The sequence below is a fragment of the Drosophila ananassae genome, chromosome 2L, assembly GCF_017639315.1.
Source record: "Drosophila ananassae strain 14024-0371.13 chromosome 2L, ASM1763931v2, whole genome shotgun sequence".
Taxonomy (NCBI): Eukaryota; Metazoa; Arthropoda; class Insecta; order Diptera; family Drosophilidae; genus Drosophila; species Drosophila ananassae.
The window spans coordinates 4,506,856-4,525,546 of record NC_057927.1 but is presented as its reverse complement, the minus strand read 5'-3'; the positions used below and the strand labels follow the sequence as shown (position 1 = coordinate 4,525,546).

At 41.2% G+C, this 18,691-nt stretch overlaps 1 protein-coding gene across 3 annotated transcripts; it reads left to right on the top strand.

Moving 5' to 3' along the window:
• The first annotated feature begins 2,440 nt into the window (after window positions 1-2,440).
• Window positions 2,441-17,937, top strand: LOC6500016. 3 transcript variants are annotated; one of them, XM_044715768.1, is made up of 7 exons: window positions 2,441-3,438; window positions 3,715-4,545; window positions 14,065-14,915; window positions 16,585-16,822; window positions 16,897-17,111; window positions 17,206-17,311; window positions 17,426-17,937. In XM_044715768.1, the coding sequence occupies exons 2-7, from the start codon at window positions 4,413-4,415 to the stop codon at window positions 17,560-17,562; spliced, it is 1,680 nt and encodes a 559-aa protein (XP_044571703.1). In that variant the 5' UTR covers window positions 2,441-3,438; window positions 3,715-4,412; the 3' UTR covers window positions 17,563-17,937. The 3 variants fall into 3 exon arrangements, with proteins under 3 accessions (XP_044571703.1, XP_032305356.1, XP_001953397.1); XM_032449465.2 differs by having other exon boundaries at window positions 2,443-2,974; window positions 14,062-14,915; XM_001953362.4 differs by having other exon boundaries at window positions 2,443-3,438; window positions 14,062-14,915.
• The last annotated feature ends 754 nt before the right edge of the window (window positions 17,938-18,691 follow it).

The window sequence follows — 18,691 nt, the reverse complement described above, 5'->3', positions numbered from 1 at the left end:
TGATTGCAAGTAAATCTATCAGAAATTTGTCTAGCTTGTCAATGGAAATTCGCGTATTCAGAGCGAAGACGAGGGCATTCTGCCAAAACGAACACGAAGAGGGGTACAACTGAAAAAATATTTCTATATAAATACATATTCGTGTAGAAAAATTGAAGGCTGAAGAAATCCGGCAAAATTGGGAAAAGCAATCATGAAGTATATGTACGTATATTGAAATACTGGGAGCACCAACTTCAGTGTTTGCTTGTCGAAATGTGCCAGCCAATTCCTTCCTTTAACCTCTAGCCCCGGTTTAAAAGTTTGATTGTTTCAATATTCACACAAATAATAGTGCGTATAGATAACCAAAAATATTATTTACAGTTCAAGGAAATAAAGTTAAATGTTGGTGTAAGTCTATAATTTAATTTCAATTAAAAACTTTTGATCTGTTACCAAGAATTGAATTTTTAATAGTCAAGCTCCTTTTTGATTTTGAAAAAGAAATTTATACTTCAGCTACTATTTATTTTATTTGTTGAAGTAAAAGTATAAGTACTGCATGAAATCACTTTATTTTTCAAGTGTTTTGCAGTCACTTTACTGCACATTAACATGTTGATCTTTTGTTTTATTTTTCAGCCTGATTCATGGCTTTCGATGGCTTAGGTTTCTTTCTGTTTTTGTAGTCTGGCTTTTGGCGGCGATAACTCGACTAACTGTTTTCTCTGGCTCAAAAAACGACATAAAGTATATTTTGATTATTTCGTGAGCTCAAAGTTGAGCATTTTAAGGCCCCTGGCATTTGCATTTCAAATATACTTTTACGACAGTCTTTTGCCAGCCGCCCGCATGCCGACCGACACCTCCCGCATCCTGCAGGATCTTCCTTCGAATCCGCGGGCGAGGTGAGCCACATGGAAGTGAGTGAAATACCACAAATGGCGTGTAAACACAACAAAGAGGTAATAACAATGGCTGCCTGGATGCCAACAAGGTCCTTGACTCCGTGAGAAAGTAAGTGGGGAGCCAGAGGAGGGCAGGACTTGTCCGCATTCCTGGAGCCGCTTTGAGAGCGGTTCGACATGGGGCAGGACTCTCGCCTGGCACCCGCACTTTAGTAAACATTTTTATTTGTTTCTCCGTAAGCTGTGTCAATACACAATAAATTGAACTGTGCAAGAATTTATGTTGGCACTTTGAGAGGATGCCCTGCCCCTTATCTACCGCTACCCACCGCCCTACGTCCTACGTCCTACGTCCTACGCCCACCATCCCTAAAAACCGCCTTTTATCGCGCTGGGGCGTCAATTGCATGTTGGCCACCCTCTGGGGACTAAAAAGTTCAATAATATTTATTTGTTACTTGCTCTTTGACAACAAAGCACACAAGATTACACTCAGTTCTAGGCCGCCGTTTATCAAGCCTCGCATATTGGTCCCCGGAAAAATTCCAAGGACCTCTTACATAATGGCACATTGTCACACAATAGCCGAGACTCTTCGTTTGGCAGTAAATTTCGGCCACTAAAGGCGATGATTTTTCAAAAGACACCAAAAAGCTAATTTAGTGACCGAATGCCAACGCGGTCCCCACCGTGATTTACTGGGTCACCATTTCCAGGATGCCAATTACCCGCCACTAAGTTGTGTGACTTTAACCTCAAGGAAAATAAATAAAATGGACGGCAATAAGTTAATCTTAACTTAACCCACTCGAACTGGATGACCGAACTGAAATTTAAAAATGATTAAGGCAAAGCCAAATGACGGGCCATTTTCGTATTCTGTATTTTAAAAATCCTGATTTCTGATGTGTTAAACATTAATCTAAACCATTTTAATAAAGGAGCAACTGGTTAAGCCGTGTTGAAAGCATGTTGAATGGTTCTGTTGTTTTTAATATTTTAATATGGTATACTTTAACACCTAATAAACAATGCAGGTTCAAGGGAATAACGCTTCCAGGATGTCAATGATTGGTAATATTCATATGTTAAAATAAAGTTTACTGCATTATTAAATATTTTGAATTGAACAGACCTGTATCTGATATGAATGGGTTTGGAGAGGGTTTAATTTCAAAGCCCTGTTTAATATACACATCGATATACATTTCAAAGCTAATTAATGTCTACTATTTGAGTTTACAAATATTGTTTTCCTCTCAAATATTGCTATTCATATGCGACAAAAGCGTAGGATTGATCCCCGGAAACATACGTATTGTTGTTCAGCTACAAATAGCATCCGACTCATAAACAAACAAATTTCAAATCTTAGCAAACCAAAACAGAGCGCAGCCGCAAACAAACAGCCGGCAAAATATGAGGGGCTTGGGTGTTCCGAGGACCAAAATTCCGACTGGGGAAAGCAGGAACGAACCGTAGTCCGAACATTCCAAGACGGAATGAAACAGGGGGAAACAGGTCCGTAGAACGTTCGGCTGGTTGGGAACGAAGTCCTCCGGAATGTAAGGACTTTGGTGGTATGGTCACTGACGTTGCCTGCACGCGTTTCAGTAGAAAATTTGCATCCTGTTCGCGCGGACGTGACTCGGATGGAAGAAGGGATAACACGATAAAAAGCCAATTTTCCGCGATGTCCGCTCAGGACATTATGGCGAAACGATAAACAGTGAAAATAAAGACGGAAAAAAATATGCAAAGTGGGAAAAAACAGGGAGAAAGGAAAAATTAAGACAAAGTTAAACCACTTGATGTCCCCTTGGGTGTGCTGTGTACTGTGTCCTGTGTCCTGTGTCCTGCATTGCCGCTGGTCGAGTGTCTTTTTGCCGAAATCACTTTTAAAATTTGTTTGCTTTCGTCGCATTCAAATGGATATTAGAATGCCACGTTTAAGAAAAAACAAAAAAATATAAGAAACCCAAGAAGCAAAAACAGGACAAACAGAAACAAACAGAAGAGGATTTCTCCAAGGATGCGTAAGCGTCCGCCGTAACGTAAAAAGGGATTATTGTGCATCATTTCGGGTAACAAAAAAATAATATAAAAAAAAGAATAAAATAACAACAGGGATAAGGGCGACGGAGGAAATATTCTCAAGTCGGATTATGCGATAAATTGTTACTGAAGTGTAAATGTTTTCTCACGTGTTAAATCGTTAAATATAAGCTGGCCCAGCTGAAAGTTTAATAACCGCAATTGTTCGGAGGCTTGGCCATAAGGTTATTGTAACTTATTACCAAGAACTGTTAAATTTCAAGAAACTGCTACGTAAAAGTTCTTAAACACTATAAATGGTGAAAGTTCTTCAAGTTTTTCGTGCCATGTAAAAACTTTGGCCCATTAGTCATTGAGAACATTGGGTGATCGGGTGCTATAGTAGTTTTGCCTGAAAACTGTTCTATTTATTAAGTTTTGGCCCAGGGCTTGAAAAAGTGAGAAGTGAACGCATAAAGGAAAATTTTATTAATTGGCAAACGATTATGAGGATGTAAGTGGAAAGAAGTTGGTCATTTTGATTTATTTTTCTTAAAAGTTAAGGCTTTTTTGTGTGGGATTTTAAAACCAAACTTTCGTCTTTATTCTTTCAATTCAATTAAAATCGATACTATTTGATTCTTAAATAACAATTGCGTAAGTCAAAGTAAAGACTTTAGCAAATGCACTTCTTGCATTTAATCTGAACGATTGTTTGAAAAGGATTTGTTGAACTGGTCGATTTTTGTGAATAAATTAAAAGCCAACAATTTAAATTGGTTTTCCACAGGAAATATACTCAAGTCGAGCTGTGAAGCCAGTTTATTTGTTTATTTTTGAAGCCACTGCAGCGCCAATAAAAGTTTACCACTCAACAAAGGCGAAAACACTTAAATAAATATATAAATCAAGCAAAGTAAAAATAGTGCAAGCCAAGAGGCCACAAGAGCTGGGGACTAAACAATGAAACTGAAAGAAAATCGGTTGAGCAAACGAAAACGCAACGAAAAACTTGTCGCAGACCCATAAAGAAGAGTTGCAATCTCTTTCTGTGGAAAATAGAAATAAAATAGAAATCAAATCGAATGAAATAAAATCGAGGAGGTAAGAGCATCCCCAAACGAGGAGAAAGCCAAACAGCCAGCCTCCAGCGTATTAATTCAATAAACCTATTTATCTGTGACTCGGACTGGGATTTCTGGGGAGGAGCAGAGCGGAACGAAGGATGCGACAAAGTTTGCCAGCCAAGACGGCGCAGTGCAATCAGCAGGTCCTGGATCCCAATCCGATTCCGAGGAGTCAGAGCAGCCAGATTCGATGCCGCAAACGAGTCCCAATTGGAGCCAGGCGGACAATGAGCGCACAAAAGGCGCTGTAAGTGTCATTGCAGCCAGGAACTGGGCCACTGGGACTTCCACGCAGGACTAGAACTAGCAACACGCGGAAGGAGCTGTAGAATCAGGACCAGCCACGTTGACAACTGCAGAGATGACAGGAGTAACATTAGCAATCGGAAGAAGGGAAGCAGCGGGGCAGCGTGGGTGTCGCCACTTGCTCCTTACTTCCAGACCAGCGTCCTGGCTCCTTCTACTCTTGGCGGCAGCACTTGGCTGTGGGATGCGTAAGTACAGCTCGGGGGTTTCCCACCCATTCTCCTTGGGTGACTTTCATACATTTTTGATTTAATTTAACGCATTCATGTCGCACACTGAAAAGCGACCATACACGTCATTATTTTATTTAAATTTACATCCCACGTTAAGAAACTGATTTTTCATTTAAATCAAACATTGAACATTGGACAAAAGACAAGACATTGTAAGAGTTTTCCATTATCCTTTAAGAGTTTATCAAGTTTTTCTCTTAGTGCACACACACTCTAGGATAATAGCACTCGTAAGCGTGTCCCAGAAGACGCGACATGGCTGCTGGCAAATTATTTTAGTGATTCTGGATCAGCAGGGGATGAGGGCCCAAAGCCAATTGTCTTTTCCGAAACTTGTCCTTGGCAATTGTGTGGGTCCTTTTGTTTCATTTGATTTGCCGAAATTAGATTAGAAGAAGCCACGGGGTCACTAAAATAAGAAAACAGTGGTCGACAAGAATTGATAAAATGTGGCATTTAAAGCGAAAACTTGAGCCCCATTACCGCTACCTTATAAAATTTGTATTTAATTACATTTCAGACTATAATAATCTGCGAACACAACCCAACTTTCCTTTCGTTAAATTTTTCCGTATACATTTTGAAAAGTCTCGGTCTCTGGCAAAGCCAATCTCAATTGAGAGGCATTAGTTTCGCGTAAATTTCGATGCTTTCCAGTTTGGCGTGAAGTGGTTTAAGTTACCAAGAAATTAGACACTGACAACAGCTTTGGGGGTAATTTATTTTAATTAGACAAATGAAAGATTGCAAATATAATGGAAATGAAACAAAATATTTGGTTAAGGCTTCATAGTATTAATTCAAAGAACCACTGAATCCAAGTAGCCGCAGTAAGTAAGGTGGTTTAATTAAAAATTACAATCCACAACCAGAAACATCTATTTAACATCTTTAAAATACAACATTGCTTTAATTGGCTCCCTACAAATAAAAGTATATCGGAATGTTAAGGAACTTTTTCCAATTTATGAACAATTATCCGCACTACTAAGCTGAAAAGTTTGACTGGGCTACTCGGCTGCTTCCGAAAAGTATGAGGATGAAAAATAGTTTGCGCAGGGTCCTTAACCCCAATGCTCCTTTTGCCAGAGGTAGCAGCTGCTCTGCTGCTATTCAACTGCCCCATAATCAAGGCGAAAATAAAACAATAAATTTCTGTTTCTTGGCCAAGCGAGAACAAACCTTTGAGTCACCCTTTCTCTGTTGAACAATAGCTGGGGGCAAGGCATTAACGAAATTGAAAACTTGCCAAAAAATGTTTAATAAACACATTTTCAGTGGCGCTTTGGGGTGTGATGGCCAGAAGGCATCTTCCCATTTACCAAAAACCCCTAAACGTGTTTCTCTCCCCGTTCCGTAGCCAAATGCGCTTTCGGAAAGTTTGAGTGCAACTCGTTATGCCAAAATACAGAATGGTCCAAACAAAGCAGATGCAAGCCAACTTTTCCAGCCCTTTCCAACTATTTGTAAGCTCCTCCACAGAACAGTCAAAAATATATAATACGGCCAAAGTTTGGCTTGCTGTTGCTTCTATTGTTCGGTCAAAAAACTCATTCTGAAATTTTGGAAAATTTCGGTCGGGGATTTGCGAAGGAAAGGTTTATGTGGGCCTGCATTCTGTCGGATTCCTGCTAATTTCGGGAATGTGTCGACAAAGTTATTGTGTTCCAATCAAAGCGGCCTACAGATTGACTTGGCCTGACCTCTCACACCCCGACTCATTACACCTGGCCAAATGACCGGAATCCTTTAAGGCTCAGCTCAGCTGGGGTCGTGATGTCCTGACGTCCTGTCGTGTGTGCCAGGGCCAAAAGTGTTTGCTTACCTTCATAAATTATAAATGGGTTTGCGGAGAGACCAAAACAACAGCACAACCACGACAACAACAGCGACCCTAAGGCGGCCAGAGTGTGCGACACACACCAGCACACGTTGTCAGTTGACCCCAGCCTGGCATGTCCTGTGATGACGGAAAATATTGTAACACAAACAAAGTTGGCAATGGGTTGGAAGCTGCCTGGGCCGAACCCCCAGCACATGACAGTGCCACAGGTCAACATAGTAACCTACGGTGGGACATATTGTAACTGATGTGTTTACTACAAACCGAACAAATTTGATCACTTTAGAGGACTCGAAAAAATCGAGGACATTTTTGTTAGAAAACCTCTCCCCAAATTTATGAGCTACAAGTTTAGTGTGTGAAAATTGGTTTTAAATTCAAAACTAGCATTTAATTTTTGCTCTGGACCTTCAGGATCTTCTTTTAAATTTTTTTTTTTTATCTTTTGAAAATAAGAATCCCAAGAAGAGCTTTGTGGTACCTTCACTTTTGTAGCCATTTCATGGTACCACGTGTTGGGTAACTGATTTTTATATACAATACTCGCCCACTGTCCCACATTCCCCATGCATCTAACAATTTCCTGTTACCATACACACAATCACGCTTACAATGTGAGCGGAATGGCCTTGATGCGCTTTTGGCTCGCAAAATGTGAGCTGAAATTATTCAGAGGGTCAGAGGCGAGAGCTGCAGCCTCGGCGCTTTGGGCAATCAAAGACGACAACAAGTGAGTAAGTGTATGGGGCATTTAATTGCGCAGAGAATGGCCCACAGGATACAGGACCTCGAATGGAGGAGAAATATCCGGAGAGGGCAGCCGGGGGGAGACAGAACACAGAGCTCGAAATGACCCACAAATGACAAAGTGCAGCGACAGTCAACGAGCCTTGTCTTCATTTCTTGCCGAAGTGTGAAAAGAACAAGACAAACCGCCCAAAAAAAAATAACCAAAAACAAAGATACAAAAAAAAAGAGCCTCTTGGCCAAAAATGCGGAAATTTATGAATCGCCGCAGGGGGGTTGGGGTGGGAAAAAAGGGATGCCGAACACACTCCTTCCAGGCAGGAGACCCCATGAAAAATTGTTTTATTTCTGGTCAACGTTTGCCTACTTATTTATGACTGCCGGCAAGCCTTCTTCTCCTCAACTCGGCCAGGAATCTCCTCTAGTTGGCTAGCTAAATATTTTCCCTGGAAGCCATAAAAATCAAGATAACAGACGAGTCATGAGAGATATTCGCATAGCGTTGAGATTTCGCATAATTATTTCGGTTGATTTATATTTTGGGGAGCCGGTAAAGGAGCGAGGCTTTAATGAAAGCAAAATATATGGAACGCAGGCGACGTAATATATTTTCATTTGAGATAATTTTATGAATTTGTCCCCAAGTCTAGAAGAAATATAAAATTAGAGGCAATAGAAGCGCCTTAAAAAAATTGGCCCAAAGCAATACTAAGTACTTAAATTCTCAGGTCAAAAAATTATTCAGTCATCATTTATTCTTAAAACAGAAACATAAAGAAAGTAAAATTTTGACTTTGGTTATTAAGTTTTTCGTTCAGATAATAAGAATTTCCCATTTATAAACAACTTTTTATCTCGACATTGAGACCATCGTGCCATCCATTCTGAAATCCATTTAAATTTAGACTTTACCATTTTTTGGCATTTAATTTCCCTCTAGATTTTGGTTCGAGCACAGTTCACTTATCATGCCCATCCCCGGCAAACGGATTCATCTTCATCAACTTGAACCTTTCGTATCATAAATTATTTATGTTTATGCACATTGTGATGACATTTGATCACAAGTGCTTGGAATTCCCATAAATATTTGAGTAAAAAATCAAAAAAAGGAGGGGAAGAATTGTATTTAAAGTGGCATTTATCAAATCGATCAATAAACAATTACCGAAAGCTAAGGCGATGGCGAATACGGAGGCGAATTCTTGCAAAATAAATAAATAAATAGCTCTCGCACAGAGTATAGCCATGAAATCTTATAGAAATTGTACCAATATGTGCACACCATCCTAGTATCATTGTGTGTTTTTGGGGCAAACACGCAGCGATGTCTACGCATTAAAGATACATTTGCATGTGCTTGTGCCTGTAGGATGTGGGGGTGTTTGAGTGGGTGATAGCCCGCTCCCGGCACCCACTCGTTCGAGTGGCTTCCGCCGAAAGGAGATGCTTGTGTTTAGTGTGAAATTGCTTTCTGCTGCCATTATCCAAGGATTCATTCAAAAACTGAAACATATGTTGGGTGTCACTGTGAAAATTATACACGCCATGTTCGGGCCGAATGCGATGGGCACGGGCATGGGCATGGGCATTCAATGTGGGTTACCCTGCTCTGCTGCCCCAGAGTCGTCTTTCTGCTCACTAGGCCCTTTGTCGGTACACCCACTTTTGTCGGTGACTGTGCACGGGCTCAATTTATTTTTATGGCATCGTGTTCTTCGGTCTACGTGTTTCCAACAAACAGGCGGCAAAAGTGAAACAGCAGCTCCACTCTTTCATTCCTTCCTTTGCAGTTCCCCCTTTGAGGTTCATTTCAGTTTCAGTTTCGCAGTAAATTGAAATTGGAGCATTGCCCAGCGTTGCGTATACGCAATGTTGTATAGTTGGTATCCAGTTGTCTGTTGTGCGGTAAGTGCTGCGAACCTTGAGCTAAAGTAAACTTGTTAATGGGCGTGTTGGGGCGACTGGTTTTTGTGTTTTTATTTAAGCTATATTTTGGCAACTTTAATTTCTAAAATAGGATTGTGTGGGCTCCTTTCGCAAAATATTAGTTACTCAATAAATATTAGTACCAATTCTCACTACACTGTCCTATATATTATATACTTTTATCAAAAAAATAGCAATTATATTTCTTACAAAGAATACATTTTTGAAGGTTTTCTAAATTTTTGTGTAGTCCCTTTTAGATCTCGTTCTACATCTAATATCTGTTTATATTTGGCCCCAAGACTCTGCATTTGATGGGATTCCCAACAAGTAATTTAGCCCATTTGAACTTTAATTGCTCCGGCGGTTCCCAAAGGGGACTCATTAAGATTGCCAACCAGCAGCCAGAGGAACTCAAATCCGGCGACACAACTATCAGCCTCTGAGCCTGCCTCCCTCTTCCCCCTTTCGGGCCAACTTAGATAGATGCAGCAATCCGAGTCCTCGGACTCGTGTTTTATGTGCACTCGAGGCTGCTATAATCCAAAGTGCTCCCCGGTGAAAAGTTTTCTGGTTTTATGCGAGTGAGTATATGTGTCGGCTGCTCCTTTGCATGCCCATGCCCTCCTCATAAACACCAACGCCGGAAAACTGGCAAACTGGCGGATGCGGGTCGGATACGGGTGGAGCTTCGGTTTAGGTTACAGGTGCGGATGGAGCTGCGGATGGCCACGAGTCAAGTGGCCCTCTGTCTTCTTTTGGCCACAAGCGCTCGACGTTTTAATTACGGCCGCGATGCCATCGCCGTCACTTTGTCCTTGCAAAACAGCCATGACTTTTTATTGGACATGTAATTATTGCGTGTTTTTTTTTTGGGCTTGAGGGCCCACGCATATTTTTTATAATTATATGGAAAATGAAGAACAGAAAAGTTGCCGCATTTGGGCAAAGCTGATGCGAGTGCTCTGATGCCACGCTAATGATGCACGTACCACGAAGATTGCGCGAATTAAGACCTCTTCAGCTTTGGTGGGTCGGAAACTTGATTATTTGTACACTAAAGCAGAGAGGTTGTAGCAAAAAATTAGTCTGTTTATGTTTTTATAAATTCCTTACATGTATTATTGAAAGAAAAATTCAATTTGTATTTCATTTGTCTAAAAATAAACAATTATATATATTTTAATTATGCTTAATTGATTAATGCTAATGAAATTATTTTGATGCAATACGCATTTTTTTCAATACATATTTTTTTTCATTTTTTTAAACATATTAACTCGAATTAAATTCCAATTTTTTATGTTCCACAAAAAATATACATACAACTAAATCCGAACACATTTTTCTTTTTGCTGGTAATTTCTGTGCCTCACTTTCTCTCACGATTTTGTGCAACATCATAAAAGGCAAACTCCATGAAATATTAACTAAGGGGTCAAAGTGCCAGGACAAGTACACCATATGGGCCAGTCTGGACACGAGCCACCGCCCCAATCCCCACTTTAGCCTCCACTCAGGTGACTGCGTCATTGGTGCCCAGGGCTACAGAATACAAAATAAAGCATGCCACATGGCAGGCTCTTACACAATGGGGGGCTTAGGCACTTTTCAGGGCATTAGAACAGAATAGTTTTCAAAACAGATTTCTACGGCTCATCCTAAGCATTTTTGATATTTAAAATTGCTTCTCCATGGGTATTTCACGTTGTCCAAGATATTCTCTTAATTACTCAGCGCCCGAGGGTATCTCTTTGTATTATTCCGGGTAGTTCCAGTTGTCTCTTGCACTAATATAAGCTTTTTCTGAGAAATTTTCCAGTTAACGATGGCTTGAAAAGACTTCGGAGTAAATAAAAAAATAATATGTATATATCGAATTACTGCTGAGATATTGAAGCCCCTAGTTTGTTTTGAGGGATATTTTTCAACAGAATAATGATATCAATGTAGATGAGCCCCTGTCTCTGATACGATGTCTCATTTTGTAGTGGGCCAATTCCTACATTTTCATTAGCCCCAGTTTGTTGGCTGTTTCTGTCTGGCACCGGTCGAGTGAATGCCAATTTGAGTAATTTTTGCGTCAGCCGTTTGCCTAATTTGTGAGCATTACTATTCCGCAGGCATTCCGGCCAGAGCCGGCTTAAAATATGAACTTCAGTCCGGACTCCGGATCTGGGACCCGGATCTAGGGTGCGGATGAGAGAATGAAGGCCATAGCCATAGACTGCGGCCAATTCTGGGGAAGGAAAACAAGAAAACAATTTGAGTCTTATTGCACGTTTCACTCTTTTCCCTCTCGAGTGTGTGACTGTGGGTATATGATGGGTGTTTGTTGTGTGTGTCTGACTGTCGTCAAGTGCTCTAAATGGCCGGATCACACTTCCTCCTGGCTAACCCGAAAATAAAAAGGCCAAGAGACACGGCAGAAATACAGAAACCTAATCGGATTTGGGGGAATAGTTTTTGGACCGTTTTGGGCCTTTAACAATTCGCTTTCTTCCAAACTAAAAGCCTGTTCCAATTACAAATACTGAATGTACCACAGAAATAAATTTCGTTTTTTCCGGCTTTTTGTTTAAGCAAGCATTTTTCTTTGTGGAGGGAAATCAAACCCGATTTGATTGTCGGCTAAATCGGTTTTAATTGAAAATGCAAACTCTGCCTTAAGCAACATGTTCTGGATTTGCTTTTTTCTCCACAACACCACTCCTCCTCTTGGGGATTTCCATCTTGACATTCCAAACAAAGCGAAAACGAATCGGGGGGAAAAATATTCTACTCTGCAGTGCGGTTTAAATTTACTATTTTTCTGTGAGTGAAATTTTCAATTTGCATTTTAACAAAAAAAAAAAAAGAAGAAATGGCTTGCAACCTTTTTTGCCGGCCGGGGTTCGACCTTTGGGGTGGACCTTATCAACACGGCCAAATCACACGCATTCGTTCGAAATGATTTCGTGGGGAAATTTATGCGGTTGCCCTGTGGATTCTCTTTTTTCACTTGCCTATACTTTTTTTATCCATTCTTTTTTTTTGTGGGTGAGCCTCGAGACACGTAGAGTTTTTGGGGCAGCTGAAAGGTAACGAGAACGGCTGAAATTTCTTGCTCTACCTAAATCAAGGCCCTGACAAGCACGTGAAATGAAATAATTTAAAAATGCAAATTCTCTGTTATCAGCCCGGTGAGATCTTGGCCCTGAAAATCAGTGCTCAATTCCAGGTTTCTTCTTCTGGACCATTTTTGTTGAGCATTGAACTGACTGGCTGTTGCTGGAAAACTTGCCACAAATGAGTTTGTTTTCCTCTCACGAATATACATTTCCATTGAAATGTATAATTTCCATAAAGTGTATGGATGGTTGATTAATCTGAGTTTACTTTTAAACAATGATTGCTCATCTCTTAATGTAGAATAAGAAAATTTAAGTTGGCTTACGACGAAAAGGTCATAAGACCAGTTCATTGGTTTCTTGGAGCAAATAATTAAACAGATTTCATGGAAAAACAGAAAAAAATGTTCCTAAAGTTTTTTAATATTTTATTCTAGCTAAAAACTTAAATTTCCCAGAAATATTGAAATCAAACAATTTCAAGTGCACACCAACATGTTCATTTTGTTCCTTCCCGTTTTTGCGGTTTGCTCAAAACTTTTCCCTTGAATGACTTCGACTGCCAAGTTCACGCCTCCGCCTTGTACTTCCCCGACCTCGACCCCGCCCCCTCAATTTAGTTGGTGCTTAGCCCCGAGGCCAGCATGTCCTTTTCAGAGTGTTTGGGAAAGAAAGTTGTTCAAACAAGTTTTTTTTTGGTTGGGGTGTTGAGCTAATCAATGTTGCGGCATTTCGCCTAGTCTTTCGGATGGCCTTTCATTTCATTTTTTATAAATTTATTGCCCAAAGTTATTAGCTTTGTAATCTTTTAATAAAGTTTTGCACAAATTGATGAAACTTTATTTGTTCAGGATAAATAATACTATTTTTGTTGCTATCAACTGACCAAATATTATATTTACGCGATATTTGTGATATATGACACATTTGCGTTCAGCAAATACATAAAATGCGATTGCATGCCACTGAAAAATCTGGAGTTTAAATAAAAATATATTTATTTGCTCTGGCTGGATTTCATTTGATTAATTAGAACGCAGTGCGAGGACAGGTGTGGTGGCGAGTGAGTGGGTTCTGGTTTTGATTTTCCCCGTCCGAGAATCCCAGGACGTTGGGTACACGTGTATACGCAATGATTATGAGGCCGAAGTTAACATTTATTTTTTATGCTGAGTTCTCTCCTCTAGGGCACAAAGTCGCAAACATAAAAAGGAAAAGTTGTAAAGGGAAACACAAACCGGCAGTGGCAAAAAGGAAAAGCCAGCCAAGGCTACAAAAAAAACAAACAACTTTTAGCAGTAGAAAGCGTACTCGCAGAAAAATTGAAACTGAAAAAGGAAGGAGCGAACAAAACGCAATGAAAGCCACCACAGGCAGTCACATTAAGCGGCAAATTTTTATGATTTTAATTAGCATAAAAGCGTAATTAAAAATTAACTGAAACGAAATACATACGCCTCTGAGTGCGAGTGTGTGTGACGGCCCCACACTCGCTCTGGGGGAAAACGTGGGGGAAATCTCATTTGTTTCCCTGGTATTTTAATTCATTCGCCTTGCATAAGCCGATTGCAATAATTTTTCTTAATTTTCAAACGCTTTGATGTGCACCACAAGCATTTATTAAATTTATTTATTTAGGATTCGTTGGTTGATATTAAACCAAAAATATCATTAGCAGAGAATCGTTTGAGTAGAGGCATATTTCTCCAAAAGTTATGTTGTTTTGATGTATTTTTCCTCAATTTTTACTCCTTTAAAGTCCAAATGCTCACCTTTAATAAGTGACCACAGAAAATAGTCAGTAAACAACCGCATTCTACTTTTTTTCGATCACGCCCACAGAAGTAGTCACCTGCAGTCCCCAGACGTCGCAACCTCCCTTGGCAGCGGAACTAATACGAGGACTGGAGCCGGAGACAACTGAAGGACACAGGCCTACGACAGCCACAAGATCCACTTTGCCAGATAGGCCACTGACAACACAAAACGATCTAATTACGACAGCCGGCAGCTTGACGACAGCAAAAAAGCTGCCACAGCAACCAGCAACAACTGAGGCAGGAGCAACATCGAGTCTGTGGAGCACTGCCGCAGCCCGGGGCATGCCATCAGCAGATATGGCTGGGACAACGATAGCAACGACCCAGTCAGCACAAATTGGGCTAACTACTGAGTCCACAGTGAGGCAAACAGAAGCTCCAACGGCAGCAACACATGCCGCAACAGCAGCACAGCTAGCAGCAGCAACATCAGAGATGCTCATATCAACAATTTATCCGCCATCGGCGGAAACGGATGCGCACAACTCCATTGCAAGACTGCCTGCGGAGGCGGAGGTGGAGCCGCATCCGGGTGTCGCCGATTCACTGACCAAGGGCTTCTCCATCCCCACTTTCCTGCCGCCGTTTCCCGTTTTTGCGGCAGCGGATCTGCCTGCTTACCGCGCCGCCGCCGATGCTGCAGCAGAGGCAGCAGCTGCGGCTGAGGCAGAGGCCGCCAAGGCAGCAGCCGCATCCTCCGAAGCGGTTACAATATCGCCGGAGGAGCAGCGCCGGCGAACATATACGGAGCAGAAATCGTACTTGGCAGCCAACCGCGGGGTTGGTTCCGAGGGTGTGGGGTTGCGTCGCAACCTGACAATGCCGGTGCTTAACCTTACCGCCCAGATGGGAAACCACGCCTACATGCCATGTCAGGTGAGTGAAAATGCACTGTGAAGTATATTTGCTACAAAACCATGTTATGGCATACTTTTGTTACTATATTAACATCTTAAATACAAGTTTTATATCGGATAGCTAAATTTTTATAAGAAATAATTTTTTTGAGTGTCAGTGTTTGCTTGTCAGGCTTTGTATCCCGATTGGCTTGTTGTCCTGAATGAGGTGGCCTTGGTGGGGTAAGCCATTAAGGTTTGCTTTTTAATACGAGATTACGTTTAATTGCGAATATTACATTTAAATTAAATGTCACGTGTCATAAATAGCTACCATCCGGTTAAGCGGCTTTGCGAAAAAAGTGTAAATCATACAAAAGCAAATGAATCAGGCTGATGTCAGAAAATGCAAAAGAGTAAGCCTAATAAAGGGTCTCAACAGGAATTTATTATGAACAAAATTATTGAGTTTGTCGGAATGACTAAAGCTCTTGTGCCACAAACTAGATTTTCAACCGAAAGCTGTTGCTGTAAATAAGCCTTTTAGTTATAACCAAGAGATGAAAATAATAAAGTTATCTGGCAGGCTGGAAGGGATTAGCTTAATTTTAAAGCCACACGCACTTAAGCAAAGGACCTCCTGACGAAAATTCCAGAAAACTCAAATCTTGAGCCAAACGAAGACAAGCAAGCGAAAGACTGACTGACTCAGTGCCCATTTGTGCTACTTTTGCTTCCGAATTCCTTTTTAATTTCAACGGACCGGAGATAAAACTAGCATTTACATATTGCACACAGACACGCTTTCACACATTCGCCGACACAGATATGGATACAGATACACAGTCGGGACACAGATACAGATACAGATACACATAAGGATATAGCTACAGATGGTAGGAAGCGAAACACTTATTTGCATGCATACATATTGCAGAATGAATTCCACATACAGCTACAAGAGACATCAAATTTACATGCGTACGTAGGTGTTCTTGGCCATATCTGTAAAATAGACTTGGACAAAGGCGCTGGAAGCGCAGACCGTGAAAGGGCCGGATAAAAAATATACATACCCACATATATACATAAATATATATGTATAAATTGTGTGGAATTGTAAACTGTGAATAGAAGCATAGGCGGTTGTTTACGTCATAAAAAATAAACGTAAACAGAACGAATTGTTGATATGCAAATGAAATTATGCTGATCTGGGCCTGGACTGGACCACAATAGGGCCAAAACAGGAGCCGACAGGACACGAAACTAAGCCAAAGCAAAACGAAGAGAACTGTGAGAATATTTTAGCTTTATGTTGGCCCAGAATCCGCCATCATCTCATTTCCATTTCCTGGTCGAGATCTAAGATTTTACGTCCGTGGACTCGTTTGAGCCATCAGATTTTTTGCAACTTAACACCGAAACGACAGGCAGAACGTGGCCGGATTATTTTAGTTCCCCGGCTCCGGGGTAATTATTCATGTATGGATTAGTCCAACATCGAATGCAATCTGTGTAATGTGAAAGCTCATTAGCAGCAGATTGCCAAAGATTTACATAATAATAGTTATGTAAATGCTGGTGGCTTGAGCTTTCATGCTTTTATAGTGTAGTGAACTAAGGGAAGATAATAAAGTACTCTGACTTTAATTTTGATTTCCACTGAGTCGTGAATTAATTTAATTTTTTCTTCGCCCCATTTTCAGATCCACCGCTTGTCCGACAAACCCGTCTCTTGGGTGCGAATCCGGGATAATCACATCATCAGTGTCGACGAAACTACATTCATTGCCGATGAACGATTTCAGTCGATTTTCCAGGAAGATCACGACTACACCTGGTCCCTGCAAATCAAATATGTCCAGCCGAGCGATGCCGGCTGGTATGAGTGCCAAATGGCCACGGAGCCCAAGCTGAGTGCTAAGGTGCACCTCCAAATAGTCAGTGAGTATTTACTTTTTCCCAAAAAAAAAACGCCGCGATGGGCAAAATAATTTCGTTTGAATAATTTACTTTAGCACCCAAGACTGAACTGATTGGGGATCAGAGCCGCTTCGTTAAGGCGGGCAGCAAGGTGGCACTGCATTGCATCGTCCGGGGCACCCTGGACCCGCCGAAGTACATCATCTGGTTCCGAGGCCAGAAGAAGATCAGCGAGAGCGATGAGCGGACTGGATGGTACACCCAACTGGATAGAAATATCTTTGGAACTGTGGGCGATAATCAAAACACGGTAAGTGAAGTGTTTACTGCCATGGGGGATAGGACATAAACGGTAAACTCTAAACAGTAAACAGTAAACGGGTAATGGTTGACTGTTATTGCAGATCGGCTCGTTGATAATACCGGTCGTGCGGAAAGAGGACTCCGGCAATTATACGTGCCAGCCGTCGAACAGTGTTTCCGTATCCGTGGACCTACACGTGCTGAGCGGTAAGTTGAGGGCCTCCGGCCTGTCGCATCCAATTTCTATATCTATGTGAGGCGAAATGAATGATTCGTATTAATCTCAACTGTCGTCGGTCGACGAATTACTATGGCCAACAGGTGAATACTCCGCATCGGCCATCATGTCGGCGGCGACGAGGACAAGGACGAGGACCGGCGAAGGGAGCACGTTCCTGGCGATGCTCGGACTCCTGGGCGTCCTCGGACTCCTGCGGGCAATGCAGCCCCGGACGTGACTGGCCTATTGAACGCTGACCTGGGTCGCGCGTCCGACTTCCAATTATTTGTAAGCTTTCGCGCCATCTGCAGTTACGTAACTTAGGTTAGAGATTAATTAAAGTCGGCCTTGTAAATAGCGGCAGGAGACCGGATTGACGGTTCCGTAATTAGGTTAAACGTTACCATAACTCTCATGTCTGCGTGTCTCACATACTCCCCCATACTTGATTCAATCTAATGTACATTCAATTTAACACATACACTCCATTTCAAGTTGTGAAATCGAATCAATAATTAGATTATTGTCGCAAGCAAGTTATGAAATAAATAAAAATATACAGCCATTGAAAATTCATCATAAATAAAAGGCATTCAATAAATCATGTGAAAATTTATGGAAATTCGTCTCTGCTCTCTGTATTTTTGGTCTGGCTCAACAGAATGGTAAATCATTTATGAAAGTTATCATGCTTAACAAATTGGTTTGCATGAATTAGTATTCCCCGGCGCATCGCTGATTAAAACTTCCAATAAGCCAAAAAATTATTAATAATCATTTGGGGGAAACATAAATCATATTTGAATAATTTTCGCAAATAAATTGTTTTAATTGATAGATATATGGTTATCCTTTGCCAGCTGCCAAATGTGGTTTGGAAAAGGAATCCAAAGGCTTAGTGTCCCACCTTTTTTTCGCAACCTTTTCCATTTAAATTAAAGGCGTTAACCTGGCTTAGGCATTAATAGACCCTGAGCTGAATGAAAGTCGCCTTTTGACTACATTATCCCCAAGTAACCCGAAGTAAGCCAAATTGAGACCCGCATTTTGGGAACTTATTCTTGGCTGACCCTCTGTCGGTGCGGCCAATAAAAAAAAGGGGGACCAGCAGAGAAATTTTCTCGATGGGGATATGCATAAATAATTTAATATTTTATGGTAATTTGGCTCCAGCGCCGACTCCGGCTTCAACTCCGCCCCAGACCCGTTTGAGGACATCAAAGTGACGAAAGGAAAACAAAAATTGCTCGAACACTTATGGCCCGGCAGAGAGGAGGGATGGCCAAGTAGAGTGCATAAAAATAACACAAGCCATAAACTGGCGAATTCCAAGGGTCATAAAGCCTTTAAGGTAGCCAGTCTATTTT